The sequence below is a fragment of the Tenrec ecaudatus genome, chromosome X (assembly GCF_050624435.1).
Source record: "Tenrec ecaudatus isolate mTenEca1 chromosome X, mTenEca1.hap1, whole genome shotgun sequence".
NCBI classification, from domain to species: Eukaryota; Metazoa; Chordata; class Mammalia; order Afrosoricida; family Tenrecidae; genus Tenrec; species Tenrec ecaudatus.
In genome coordinates this window covers 152,193,088-152,207,847 of record NC_134548.1, presented here as the reverse complement: position 1 = coordinate 152,207,847, position 14,760 = coordinate 152,193,088, and the positions used below count along the sequence as shown (strand labels likewise).

At 41.7% G+C, this 14,760-nt stretch overlaps 1 protein-coding gene across 1 annotated transcript in view; it reads right to left on the bottom strand.

The window, feature by feature from the left end:
• Positions 1–1,294: 1,294 nt before the first annotated feature.
• The window catches only part of ADGRG4 (adhesion G protein-coupled receptor G4), a 155,830-nt gene continuing 142,364 nt past the window's right edge, over positions 1,295–14,760 (bottom strand). The window contains exons 20-23 of the mRNA XM_075538483.1: positions 12,618–12,898; positions 6,277–6,378; positions 4,941–5,108; positions 1,295–1,422 (exon numbers count right to left, since the gene is read on the bottom strand). Coding sequence (XP_075394598.1) covers positions 1,295–1,422; positions 4,941–5,108; positions 6,277–6,378; positions 12,618–12,898 — 679 coding nt within the window. The remainder of the gene's footprint in view (positions 1,423–4,940; positions 5,109–6,276; positions 6,379–12,617; positions 12,899–14,760) is intronic.

The window sequence follows — 14,760 nt, the reverse complement described above, 5'->3', positions numbered from 1 at the left end:
ATTTTGGATGGAATTAGGCTGATTTCCCTTCCTACTTAGCCACGGAGCATAAAGTAGGCAAAATTAACCTTCAAAGCTCATTTTGTTGCCTCCGGAGCTCCTTCTAACCACCCCTCTACTGTCCTGCTCAGCCTGACCTGTCCCTCCCTAGGAAGAATCATCCGCTTCAGATAATCTGTGTTCTCTTACAATCCTTGGAACCTTGCATGTTGTTCCCCAAGGGGATGTCTTGACTGAGAAATTAATCCCCACGGAGGAATTCATGAGTGTCTGAAAATTGATGGGTTATCCTTTTCACAAAACATGGTGACATTTTAATCAGGGCTTCAATCAAAGGGGTGCTTGAATAATAGGAATCCGAGGTGCTTTGCCATGACAGGCCAATAGGGCAGAGATTGTTTTCCCAAAAGGTACGGACTTGTGGCTTCTCCTGTCTACTTTCCTTTCCCCGTTTGACCAGCTGGGAGCTCTGCACTGTGGCCATCTGCAATTGCTTGCCTCCCAAGGTGGTTAGTACCCTAGTTTTGCCTTTTTCCTTCTGGGATGTGGACACTTAAAGTGTTTCATTTGTTTGGTTCTTCAATAATATTTCGGTGACTTTTCGGTGATGATTTACATAGCCATTTGGGTTCCCACCAATTTCTACACAAGCTCTTCAGTGACATTGTTCACATTCTACACGCTATTTCCATTCTGGTTGGAATTAATTGTTGACCATTTGGTTTCACATAGGGAATTATTTAAAGGAACACTGTACTTATAAATGATAGTCATTATTTTTTGTAGCTAGTTTGTTACTTAGCTACAGGGGGACCTCGAGGATTAGTTTGGGTTCAAGATTTGAAGAGTATCTCAGAGGAAGAGTCCCAGGGTCTCCTCTAATTACAAACAGTCCAATAGGACTGAGCTCTTGGTTTGGGGGTTATTGTTGTTGTTTGTACAGTTGGTGGTGGTAGCCAGGCATCATCGAGTTCTGGTCTCAGAGCAGATCAGGGCATGGTTCATGTAAACTACTTACCCTGTGGACTGGTTTCTGACAGAGTTTTTAAAACATAGCATCTACCATACTCCAAACATTTCTCTCTTGAACATAAGTAGTTAAAGACGCAACTCCTCTAAAAGAAGAAACGACATCAAGAAATAAGACAACTATTATGACTTTAATATTCATTATCTGATATCTCATTTTGCCCCTTCCAAATTAATACTTAGAATAGGAAGCTGGCGCAGGTTACTTCACAAATTTGATTTTTTTCCCCCCAACTGGGAAGGTCAGTGGTATTTCTTCTGGGATTTATTGAAGAAATCTTTGTTTGTGAATGGGATTCACTTTGATTTCCATGGGCCATATTCTTCTCACACAATTAGGCACAGCTTCACAACCCAGGGGAGAAAAACAATAGGGATCTTCATCAAAGCCATCTGCATCAAAGGAAAAAGAAAGAACATTTTCAGCTGTGGCATCGGGGACTTTGCACATAGTAGAAACAGACGAAAAGTATATTGAATGGAGGAATAAAGAAAGGAATACGGAAGGGGGTGAAGGTTGCAGGGCTTTCCTTGGATAGTGTCATATAGATTCAAGGTGAATGAATTCATCCAGACAACTTGGTTTTGGCCATCACAAATGTACATTTATTCTTCCTGCATTGTGAATAGCGGGTAGTGGCATATAAGGACCTTAGCCAAGGGGAGGATATTCATGGACAAATCTTGGAAGCCTCCAGGAAGCAACAGCATAAAATGGGAACATCTTTATCCTCTATGAATTTGATGTTCTTGCTCTGAAAGTTTGGCTATTTCTCAAATCTGAGAGTGTCTAATAGTAAAAGGAGTGCTATGTTCTTCACTGTACTAATAAAGCAATTGTACTTTTGGCCAGGACAAATTTGATGGCAGCATCTAGATTGCCATTCTAAAACCTGAGACCCAAGAAACTGCCCCAGTGGCTGAGTTACTGTCACAAGTGACTGAGCATCTCAATGCAGGCCCCAAGCCCCTTGACTTTCCTGAGCTAATGTTTGGTACAACATTAAAACCCCAGACACGGTAAGAACAGCATGTGCACCTTTGGACTGTGTATTTGGTAATGAAACAATATCCCCCACGAATAGCAGGTGAGCTAATACTCACTGACCTTTTCTCAGAAAGGCTCTTTTCCAACTAGCCTCAACTGTGATCTATTAAGTAGTTGACACACCCCAGGCCCTCCAGATGCGTGAGCTCTTTTGTGCCTCCATGCAAGCACCAGATCATATCTGCAAGTTTGATGGACCCTGGGGGCCCTGAAGTCTTTTGTAATGTGAACAACTAATTATCCCCTACAGAAGTGGAAACTGAGAATCCACACATGAATCAGCCAGCCGAAACTAGCAAACGGTGTTGTCCCATGCCATCCCGATGTTGGTAGACACTTTGGAAATGATCCAGTCTCACCCACTTATGCTGAAAGTTGAACAGGTAAATGTAGTTCCAAGTGGGGAAGTGATGTGTTGCTGTGACCACGTCTCAGGGTCATTGACACAATCTTTTAATTCTAAGGTCACCGCTTTTTTCTGTCCACCATGTTGCTTCTGAGTAGACTGAAGTCCTTGGAAATAATTTTTTTTTTGGCAAACAGTGAAAAATGCACGCAGCCAAGGCAGACCTACCACCAGCACTGAAACGGTGAGAAATTGACTACTGTCAGGCTACCAAAGGTGTTCTGTGTGCATGAACTAGAACTTACTTTGATCTTTAAGAAAGACAACCAAAGTCCACAGCACCATCATGTAATTGGAAGCACAGAACTATCTGAAAATATTTATTAATTCCTTGCTCACTCTGTCTGTCTCTTTAGGCCAAATCTTTCTGTCCACTTCCCCTCCTAATACCCCATCCTCACCTCAACATCTGTATCTGCTTTTAGAAGTATGGTTTCCTATAAAATATGGTAGAATCTAAAAATGGTATGTAGTTTTAAGGGTGCAATGAACATTAGCTTGGAAGGCAGGAGGCAAGAGTTCTGGCCCAAGTTCCACTGCCGATGGGCTGATTACCTGTTGTAGTTACATAATTTTATATCACCTTGAAGATATATAAAAAGTTAGGGGTGATATTCAACCTGTCAATCAGATCACAGCCTGATGGTGCCTCCCTTTGGGCGTGGCCTTCATATAGGGAGGGTCCTGGTAACTTTCCCCTCTCTCTCTCTCTGCCTTCACCTTCCTGCTTGAGAGCTGCAAGAATCCTGCCATGTTTCCATCCACTATGGATCTACATGACTCTGTACCCACAGGCCGGTGATGTTCCTGCATCTGCATCATTGCATGTGACTGCGTGAGTCTGCAGAGGGACTTATGGACTAGTATCAGACTTAAGGACTTGAGTGAGACTGGGCTGGGATGTTTTCCTGATATATAATTACTTCTTGATAGAAAGCTTGTTCTTTTTTTAAACTTTTTTATTTTTATTTTATTAGGGACTCATACAACTCTTATCACAATCCATACATATATATACATCAATTGTATAAAGCACATCCATACATTCCCTGCCCCAATCATTCTCAAGGCATTTGCTCTCCACTTAAGCCCCTTGCATCAGGCCCTCTTTTTTTTCCCCCCTCCCTCCCCTTTCCCCCCCCCTCATGTGCCCTTGGTAATTTATACATCGTTATTTTGTCATATCTTGCCCTATCCGGAGTCTCCCTTCCCCCCTTCTCTGCTGTCCCTCTCCCAGGGAAGAGGTCACATGTGGATCCTTGTAATCACTTCCCCCTTTCCACCCCACTCACCCTCCACTCTCCCAGCATCGTCCCTCACACCCTTGGTCCTGAAGGTATCATCCACCCTGGATTCCCTGTACCTCCAGCCCTCATATGTACCAGTGTACAGCCTCTGTCCTATCCAGCCCTGCAAGGTAGAATTTGGATCATGGTAGTTGGGGGGAGGAAGCATCCAGGATCTGGGGGAAAGCTGTGTTCTTCATCGGTACTACCTCGCACCCTAATTAACCCATCTCCTCTCCTAAACCCCTCTATGAGGGGGTCTCCATTGGCCAACACTTGGGCCTTGGGTCTCCACTCTGCACTTCCCCCTTCATTTAATATGGTATATATATACATATACACATATACATATATACATATACACACATATACACATACATACACACACTTTTTTTTTTGCATGATGCCTTATACCTGGTACTTTGGTACCTCGTGATCGCACTGGCCAGTGTGCTTCTTCCATGTGGGCTTTTTTGCTTCTGAGCTAGATGGCCGCTTGTTCACCTTCAAGCCTTTAAGACCCCAGACACTATCTCTTTTGATAGCCAGGCACCATCAGCTTAGAAAGCTTGCTCTTATAAATCTATGAACATCACTGGTTTTGTTTCTCTAGTCAACCCAGCCTAGCATACCCACTATAAGTCATTTTTATATGTCCTGCTTAAGTTTTACCATATGTAAAATTAGGAAATTAAAATAGACAATGTTTAACATTCCTTTTGGTTTTACCCGAATCAAACTAAACCTGCTGCTGTAGAATTGATGACAACTGATGGCAACCCCATATGCTACAGAGTAGAATTGAGCTCTATAAGGTTTTGGGGGGGGCTTTAATATTTATGGAAACAGATGAATGAGTTCAAACCTCCAGCTGTTTAGTTAGTACCTGCGCACAAACCATTAGCACTATCTATGACCTTTGGTTCTAATAGCTTGATAAATTACTTTAAATTGCTCATACATTTTTGACATCTAATCTTTTCTCACTCCCATTGGCAAATTCACTAGGTCTCTCTAAACACACCATCTCCAAGAATGGGCCCAAGTATATACATCCAAAAGTCATTTAGTTTTGAGGAGGAAGAATTATCCAAGTCCAGGTACATAACCTCACATTAATTCTGTATCTCTGAAATATCGGTGTAAATGGCCAGTCTTTTTATTTACTCACCACTGGGAAAGCTTATGTCTGAAGGAGTGCCTTGTGTGGAGCCCCCAAATTTTAAAGTGCAATTAGTTGTTGTTGACTTGAGGGATGGTGTCAACAATCTGTGTTCAAAGTTTTTCTTCAGTCGTTCCTGTTTATAGACAACCTTCAGCCCATATCTGCTGCTCACATCTGAAATGACACCCCAAAAGTTAAAATTTGGAACTCACCAAAGTGTACAGTTAAAATGAACGAATTTCATGGTATGTACATTGTACCTAATAGTGCTAATAAATTATGCTGATAAAGCTCAATGCACATAGTTTATTCTGAGTACTTCCAGGATTCTGAGGGTCTATTAAGGAAGTGTGTGCTGCAATGTGTGGAACAGACAGAGCCAACTCACTTACCAAGGATGCCCACTTTCCTTAGGGCCTGGCACAGGGGCCAGCAGGCTACTGGAATGCTCAATGTACAGAAGGAGGAATCTTTGTGTTCCTTACAAAATCTTAGAGTTCAGGCACGACTTTTTCTAAAGGTTATAACTCACTGATATTGAGTTGCTTCCAACTCACAGTGATTCTGACTCTTAGCGACCTTAGAGGAAAAGGTAGAACTGCCCTTGTGGGGTTTCAGAGACAGCAACACTTTACCAGAGTAGAAAGCCCCACATCTGTCTCCCTCAGAGAAGCTGGTGGTTTTGAACTACTGACCTTGCAGTTAGCAGCCCAATGTGTAACCAGTACTCCACCAGAGCTCCCGAAAGGATATAGACTTGGCTTTTTATTGTGGCCAAGAGAAGATGCCTGAAATGAATGGAAGAGCCTTTTGATATGTAGAAAAGCAGTTTGCTTGGAGTGGAGTTATCCTCAAGAAAAGTGCCAGCTTTAAGGCACAGTATCAGAGTCCCCTACACCTCCCACTATACAGGAAGGATCACTGGTCCACCTTGGCATCCCACTCAGCCAGGTATCTTAGCAATGCTGAGGCGTTCTCGCCATCTCCACCACCACTCCTTGTTCCCTATTCACTCAACCCACTGTAGGCAACAGGCAGAAAGTTGCTGAAATCTAGTGCCTAGCACTCAGTCACTGAATAAAGACACAGATGACAGCCAGGACAATCACCCCAGAGATTTGGGGCTAGAAAAGGGCTTCACTTAATTTAAATATTGTCAGTGTCACATTTTTTTTTTGAACGTCATTCATCTCAGCACAAAAGTACAAACAATTTTTGATGACACGGAAAAAGCCTTCAGTTTAATGCTGATGCCGTAGCAACTACAGTTAGGAGACAAGTTAACTGGAGCAATTTTGTACACAATGCAAAATTCCAAGCCTTTCCCAAAGAGGCATCTTACCAGAGGAGTTATCCATCTGAAACCACCTACAACAGAGGTGTATCAGCCACTGCTCCCGCACGGTCTCCTTCATCGCACAGTGGAACACGAAAATGAGGAATCCTAAGCCAGGATAAGAAGTCAGTCTTTATCAGCCTCTTTTACTAGCTGTCACCAATCCTCAGGCTCAGAGCTGCTCTTGTTACTGTAGATACTACCAACAAGAAACCTCAGGACTATTATTGGATTTCTATTCTCATATTTCTAGCCACTTTCCCAAAGCTGGGATTGCAAGAAGGCCTGTTACCAATACTTTATGTCAATCACATTCTCCCCCTGGGCTGCTATCCATCCTAGAGCATAAGATATCAAGCCTATTAGGGTAGCCCAGCTCCAAGATGGCACCAGTGATGTCCCACATCCTGGCTGTCATATTCTCGTGTAGTCCTTGTCCCATTGTACCAACAAAACTGGACAGGAATGATGGTGTGCCACTTCCATGATTAGGTTATTTAAAGAAAAAATGGTTGTTGGATTTATCTTACTCTTTTTCCCTCTCACGGACTCACTCTTTTGGATTATTCACTCTGGGGGAAGAACAGGGTTGTGCCTCGAAGCCACCCTGAGTGACAACCCTGGGCAGAAGCCCACCTAGAGAACAGCTGAGGTCTCTAGTCTCCGGTTGGGTTGTATGAGTGAGTTCTCTGGGAGGTAGAGGCTTCAGAGGACTGCAGCTCTAGCCAACAGCTTGACTACATACAATTCATAAAAGACCCTGAGCCAACCAGCTAACCCACTCTTGAAATCATGATCCTCAGAAATAGTGTGGCATAATAATGTTTTCTAGTTTAACATGTTCAAATTTGGGTGCAATCTTACAAAGTAATACATAACTAAAACACCTGCTTCGGGTCATGCTTCCACTGCAGAGAAAGTTACACTGAAATCCCCGAGTTCATCCAGCATGTAGAAGGGAGGTGCTGCAGGTGATACTGGCTATTTTCCATCATTTACTCTTCAAAAATCTCTCCTTGAAAGATAATGGATGGCTTATGATGACCCAGCCAATTTGGTTTCTTAAAGTTAGGAGTCAAGGGAGCAGAGCAACCCAAAGCACTTGCTACACAAGCTCTCACAGTCTTCTACAACTTTAGCAATACCTGTCGGGCCCTCAAGGAGGGCATAGGATGCCTGGTAGGGTTTGAATAAAAGCAATGTAACTGATAGGAATTATTGAATCCCAAATGAAGGCTGAACATGATAGTGGGACAAGAGGAAACTAAAAGGAAATAGAGAAAAGAATTAGGAGAAAAGGGGCATTTATAGAGGTCTAAAAACAGGTATGTAAATATATTTAGATATAATTATAGGGACATAGATCTATGCATATTTTTATGTTAAGTATCAAGGTAACAGATGGACATTGGGCCTCTACTCAAGGACTCCCTCAATGAAAGAACACTTTGTTCTAATAACCCAGCATTCTGTGATGCTCACCTTCCCGGCACAATTGCTGAAGATGAAATGGGTGCATAAGCAAATGTGGTGAAGAAAGCTAATGGTGCCCAACTATCAAAAGATATAGCATCTGGAGTCTTAAAGACTTGAAAGAGGTAAACAAGCAGACATCTACCCGAGAGGCAACAAAGTCCACATGGAAGAAGCAAACCAGCCTGTGTGATCATGAGGTGTTGATGGGATCAGGTATCAGGCATCAAAGACCCAGAACAAAATAGCATATCAATGGGAATGAGGCGAGGTGCAGACTGGAGACCCAATGCCCATATGTAGACAACTGGACATCTCCTTACAGAAGGGTCACAAGGAAGAGACGAGCCAGTCAGGGTGCAGTATAGCACTGATGAAACATACAACTGTCCTCTAGTTCTTTAATGCTTCCTCCCCGCCACTATCATGATTCCAATTCTTCCTTACAAATCTGGCTAGACCAGAGCATGTACACAAATACAGATAAGAGCTGGAAACACAGGGAACACAGGACAGATAAGGCCCTCAGGAAAAATAATGAGAGTAGCCATACCAGGAAGGTAAGGTGAGGGGAGAATGGGGGAACCGATCACAATGATCTACATATAATCCCCTTCCTGGGGAATGGACAACAGAAAGGTGAGTGAAGGGAGACATCAGTCGGTGTAAGGCATGAAAAAATAACAATTTATAAATTATCAAGTTCATGAGGAAGGGAAGGTTGGGGAGGGAGGGGGAAATGAGGAGCTCATTTTAACCCAGGGCTCAAGTAGAAAAAGAAATGTTTTGAAAATGATGATAGCAACACATGTACAAATGTGCTCGACACAACTGATGTATGTATGGGTTGTGATAAGAGCTGTATGAGCCTCCAATAAAATGATTAGAACAACGGCAACAAATATTTATTCTGGCCTAAGTGTAATGTGAAAACGCTTGTTCTCTGTACAGGATTCCGCTTATCTCTACGATGACTGGCTATGTGAATGGCATGGGATTAAGCATTAAGCTGCTAACCAAACGGTGGGCAATTCAAACTCATTACCACCTAATTGATTCTGACTCCTAGTGATCCTATAGCATTGGAAACCCTACGAAGCAGTTGTGCTCTGTCCTATTGGGTCACTCTAAGTCAGAATCTACTAGACAGCAATGGGTTTTGGTGTGGATTACACCAGTCTTAACTTACTGCAAACTGAGCGTGACTCAATAGAAAATGCCCTCAAAGCTAATTGTAATTCAGCTACACGTGGACGTAAAGAAGTTTGACCGGTGTGGATGATAGTCCTCTGCTAGTCTGATTGTTTGACCATACCTCCACCAGAGCCATGTTCCATTTGGGATGCTGCATTTTAAGAGAGGATAGCAAGCAGAAGCATTTGAGGACAGTGATAGATTTGAGGGAAAGAGCTGGGAAGTTTTAGCTGGATAAAAGAAAACTTGGAATGGAAAACACCAGGTGAGAAGAGACGGCAACTCTAGTGAGAGATTTGAAAGGACCGTCAGGCAAAGGAGAAGTTCGGCTTGTTCTGTGGGGTTGCCAGTAGAACGAAAAGTGATGAGAGAACACCACAGACAAAGAGTTTTAGCCAATTGGAACGCATAGCAAGAACGCATGGCCACAGAACAACTACATTCTAACAAACAACAACTAATGCTTACTAAGAAATTACTGTATAATCGTTTTATTAGGCTCATTTTTATTTTACAGGTAAAAGACCTGGTCCATTTCACACAGAGAGTGGAGACCTGCAGAGCTCATAAGGAGTTGCTGGTGTCGGGGCAGAATTAAGAGCTAAGTCCAAGTCTTAACCATCGCACACCATTGATCACCAGTAAGAATCAGAGCTGATTAGCAGTTTAATGTTCGGCTATATGGATGATGAGTGACTTCTCCATCCCAGGAAAGTTTCCGAGAGGTCAGTGACTTCGTCATTGCATGGGGAGTGACTCAGACTCGCTGATGCCAGTCGTGACTCTGGGATTCCAGGTGGGAGGCAGCAAGCTGAATGAGTTGTTTCATTAACTCCCTTAAGGGTTTTCTCACCATGTGCCACCAAACAACTATGGTGACAAACTCCGCAGTATACACTCTTTCTCTGAGCGGCAGCCACCTGCAAAGCGGTGCATGCAGGATCTCGTTATGAGCAAAGCTTTGGGTCAGAGCAGGTCAAAGTCCTCCACCAGTGAACTCAAGCACTTTTCCTGCCTCTGATCTTCAGCTTGGAGTTTAGTTAGTTCACAGACAGAAAGAGCCTCCTGTGAATTCCAATGAGTTGCCTGACAGCTCTCCTTTTTCTTGCCATTAACAGATGGATTTGCTTACTCACTAGAACAGAGGCATGAGGGAAGGTGTCGCCTGCATTTTTATTTGTGCATACCCTTCTTTTACGAGCATAACTTCATTCATCCCTGAACACCGGTAACCCCCCTCACCGACTTGAGAGCTTGTCATCTATCTTTTAAATGGTACATTTGGTCACTTACTCCACTGTGATCTTGTTTTGAGGTTATTTGGGTCATGTGGATGGATGTGTCTGTGTGTGTGGTGCATGGGTGTGGTATGGTGTGGTGTGTGGAAGTATGGCAGTTGTGTGTATGTGTGTGTGTGTATAACTTGAGTTTAAAACTCAGGACTCTGAAAACACTCTCTCCACGAGATGGCATGACACACACTAACTATCTTACAGTCAAGACTAGAAACGCTTGGTGATTGATTGACATCACACAGGCCTGACAGCTTGGCTTTGTTGATGCTAGATCTACCAAATAACAGTTTTAATCTTCCACCTTACTTCCACCCATGTAGGCTACTTGCTTAGATACCCTTTCTTTTACGTTGGAGGAATGGAGCACATTCATTATTTTGCAGAGAAGCCTGGCGTTGTTGCTAGAAAGAACTTTGCACAGGTGTGTGGTTCCTGGTCCACCTCTGTGAGCCATTCCTAGGCCAAGGTTTGTTAGCTTTGAAAGCAAGAACTTTAGGCTCTAACTATAGTATTTCCATGCAGACCAAGAAGAAAATTACAGAACTATCCCCAGAATGTCAGGCAGCAAGCTAGGATACAACCAAGCGCTGCTAGCCTCAAAGAAACCAAAGGAGAGTGGGATGGAACACTCCTAAGACTTTCATTCCTAACTACCATAGGGACAACAGAAATAGCACACGAAGGAATAACACTGTGTGTGTGTGTGTGTGTGTGTGTGTGTGTGTGTGTGTGTGTGGAGGGGTGCACTCCAATCAGAATATGGCTGTATAGAGTGGATAGAATCTGGTAGGACTACAAATTTCAGTTGGTGCGCTTCATTGCTCTAAAATGAGATTGTTTCTTTAGTCATACAACATGAAAGCCAACTATACCTTATAGAGATGATTTTCCTTCACTCCAGTGCTCCACAATTGCCTGCTATATAATAAATGCATAACAATTCATTTTTCCCAAGGCTTGGGGCTAACCACCACAATGAAAAGGGGTTATGAGATCTTAAAAATACTGGGTTGAAACAAATTTTTTCCCTAGCAGAATTTCTCAGAGATTTTATGCCATTCCTAGAATAAAGGTGTGGTAGTTACATAATCTGTTGTCAAATTGAGATTTAAGAGTGAAGGAGTGGAATTTAACCTGTCAATCAGGTCTGAGCTTGATGACCTCATTTGGAGGTGCTAAGGAGATAAATAGTTCACTGGATGCAGGAGAGAGATTCACTCCCTGTGAGACATGCTTGCTGATAAAACACATGGAATTACGCTAGAGCCCTGGAGCTGAAGGAGCCACGTGGAGATCCCTGCCAGTGCTGAGATGCTTCCACCGCCACTGGATCCACAAGACTTTCCACCCACTGACCTGTGATCTTCCTACATTCGGCATCATTGCTGGTGTTGTGTGAGTCTGAAGAGGACTTTATAGATTGGTATCAGATATATGGGCTAATATCGGACTTATTGACTTAATGTGGACTGGGATGGGATATTTTCTCAATATTCAATTGCTCTTGTATATAAAGCTCTTTCTTTTACACATATGAGTGTCTATGGATTTGATTCTCTAGTCAACCTGGACTAGCACAAAGGGAATATAATTTACAGAATGGTCAACTTTTTTGACTGTAGAACTTTTTTTCTTGTGAGATCATCATATGGGCCTATCAAGGTACTGTACTTTGGTCAATGGATTTGCTGAATGAATAAATAAGGAAGGCAGAAAGGAGACCCTGATTCAATGTAGTACCTAAGTTGCTTCAACTTACCCTGGTAACCCACCCAGACTGGGCTGAAAAGAAAATGGAGTGATATTTGAGACTCTAAGAAGTAATTCTTCATGTTTCTTCCCTGACCGGCCTCAGGATTTTTTTAATAGAAAAAAATCAAGTTAAAATTAACCATCAACAATTATCAGAGGTCTAGGTTTATCATTTAATCATTTCATTGATGACTTATTCCTTTCATCATAAAACAAGAAGGAGATTAAATAACTATATAACTCAGATTAGGATCATCAACTTCAAACAGTTTTGGTGAGTTTACTGGGTTGTGCACTTCAAAATGTCAGCAGAAGTGTCAATTTGTACATTTACAAGCACAGCGTTTGGATGTATAAAGTGTTGCCACAATACCATACAGTGTGGCCACAAGTAGAGTTGTGTCAACTATCTGAGCTGAGCTTCTCCACACATCTCTGAGTAATCTTTTAGTGAAGTCCCAACATCTTACTGTTTCCATCAACTGCCTTTCAAGTCATTGAAATAAGCAGCCTCTTGGAGCACCTTTTCCCTCTTTCAAGTGTTTGGTAGGTGAGATCATCCAGAGTCAAAAGCTACAGAGGGGTTGGCAGACATATAACTAGCCATGGAAAAGGTAAAGGAGTGTAAATTACCTTGCAAGGTGTTAGCAATGGCAAAAAGATACAAGAAGAGGATCCTTACAGGTCCCCAGGCAAAAAAGGCAAACCCCCAGGTGAGGCCAAGTAAGAAAGTCAGGCTTGTTGTGCCTTTGAGGTCGTGCAGGATCATTTTCCGGCGAGTCTTCTGGCTTTGTACTTTCATAGAATTCAGTTGAATAAGAACAGTGCAGAACATGGAGAGATTCATGATAAATATGAGGCAAAAATAAGCCACAACTGAGATGTAAAAGATAAAGTCGTCTTTAATCCAACAACTGTAAGAGACAACGAAAAAGAGACCACTGTGAGATAGAGACACATAAACTCATACTTTTTAGTGAGACTTGGAAGATGGCCTACTCAGTTACATTTGTCGGGAGGACACCTAGACCCAGACAGATAAAATGAAAACCTACAGCTCATTCAAGCAGCAAAGGAATGAACCCTGAACTAGGACTCAGAGCAGTTCAGTGAACTCTGGTCTTCTGAGTCCTAATCCAGGGTTCTTTCCAAGGTTAAGCCAGATAGTTTAAAGGATATTTCAACCCCACATAAGCAGAAACTTCTCAGTCCCAATTCCCCAGGAGAATATTCTCTTTCTCAACATCAGGGGAGAAAAAGAATGTATTTCTCCCAAAAGTGGTTCCTCCCACATTCACCTGAGCTTTTATTTGCAGAGTAATTTCTGCTTTGCAAGATAAATATCACAGTAAAAGGCTATCAATAATGTATGACTTTTCTGAATCCTATATCAAACAACAATGAAATTATGAGAGTTAATGAGAATGCAATAAAAAGAGAACATTTCTAAGTTGTACTGTTTCAAAATATGAGGCAATTTTTAAACTTTCCACCACAGCTACTGCTTTGGACTCCAAAAGACAACACTAGCTTGATTAAAGAATATGTAGTGATTTCCATGAACTTCGTTTTAATAACATTAAAACACTAGAGGCACTCTTACTGATGGCCTATTTAATTTGGTTTCAATTTAGGCAAGACCTTGTTATTGGACCCAGGAAATCCCTTTGGGCCATCTTATTCATGTTGGTGTGGATAGTTTCGTGCATATGTGAGTTTGTGTGTATATTGAGAAGGAGTGCAAATAGCCATTAACTTCTCTAATAGAATCAAATACTTAGAGTTCCTTGAATATCATATTCAGCCTTTTATTTTTTAAATGAAAAAAAAATCATTTCATTGGAGGCTCATACAACTCTTATTCAGCCTTCTAGGTTACGTAAAAACAAAGAAACAAACAAACCCCTCTTAAACAAGACAGCTATGCATGTTTGGACATCGAATCATCTCCAAGATATTCCATTAGAAGAGCACTAGGTGCCAAACCGTATCTATCATTTGACTACCAAAGTGAGCAAAAGAATATCTATACAAATGCGAGTATCTAATAATAAACAATTTCTGGAAGAACACCCAAGAATTTCAAGACAGAAACAAGGTAAGTAGAAATGATGGGTGAGTTGTTGTTTTTTAATTGTCATAGTTTTCTTCTTTTAAATTTTGGACCACACACATGTATTATCCTCTTCAAAAAATAATTATTTCTTAAAACCTTTTAGAAAAAGCTACCATATGTACTCAAGCATAAATCGACCCAAATATCAACCGAGGTACCTAATTTTACCACAAAAACGGCATTAAAAATGTGCTGAAAACCTTTGGCTTATACACGAGTTTATATGGTACCTCTTACTACCAATTCATATATAAAATGGCTTTGGAGGAGGCAGAAGGGGAGAGTTTATTTTCTGTTGCCGTTGCTTTTGATCTTTGAAAAGGAATCACTATTCAATAGATATTGGGGACTCTTTCATGACAAAACAGGTAAATAGGGAGGATGGAAGTGTGCATTGAAAAGGAAAGGTAGCATGCCAGTTCCTCATGTGGTGGTGACCCCAACCATAAAATTTTTTTCGCTGCTACTTCATAACTGTCATTCTGCTATGGTTATGAATCGTCATGTAAATATCTGATATGCAGGATGTATTTTCATTGTCATAAATTGAACATAATTAAAGGATAGTGATTAATCGTAAAAACAATATATCATTATAGATTGTGAAATATTTATTTCTAATGACAAATGAAATTTTGTCTTGAAGCATGGTGTAGCAAG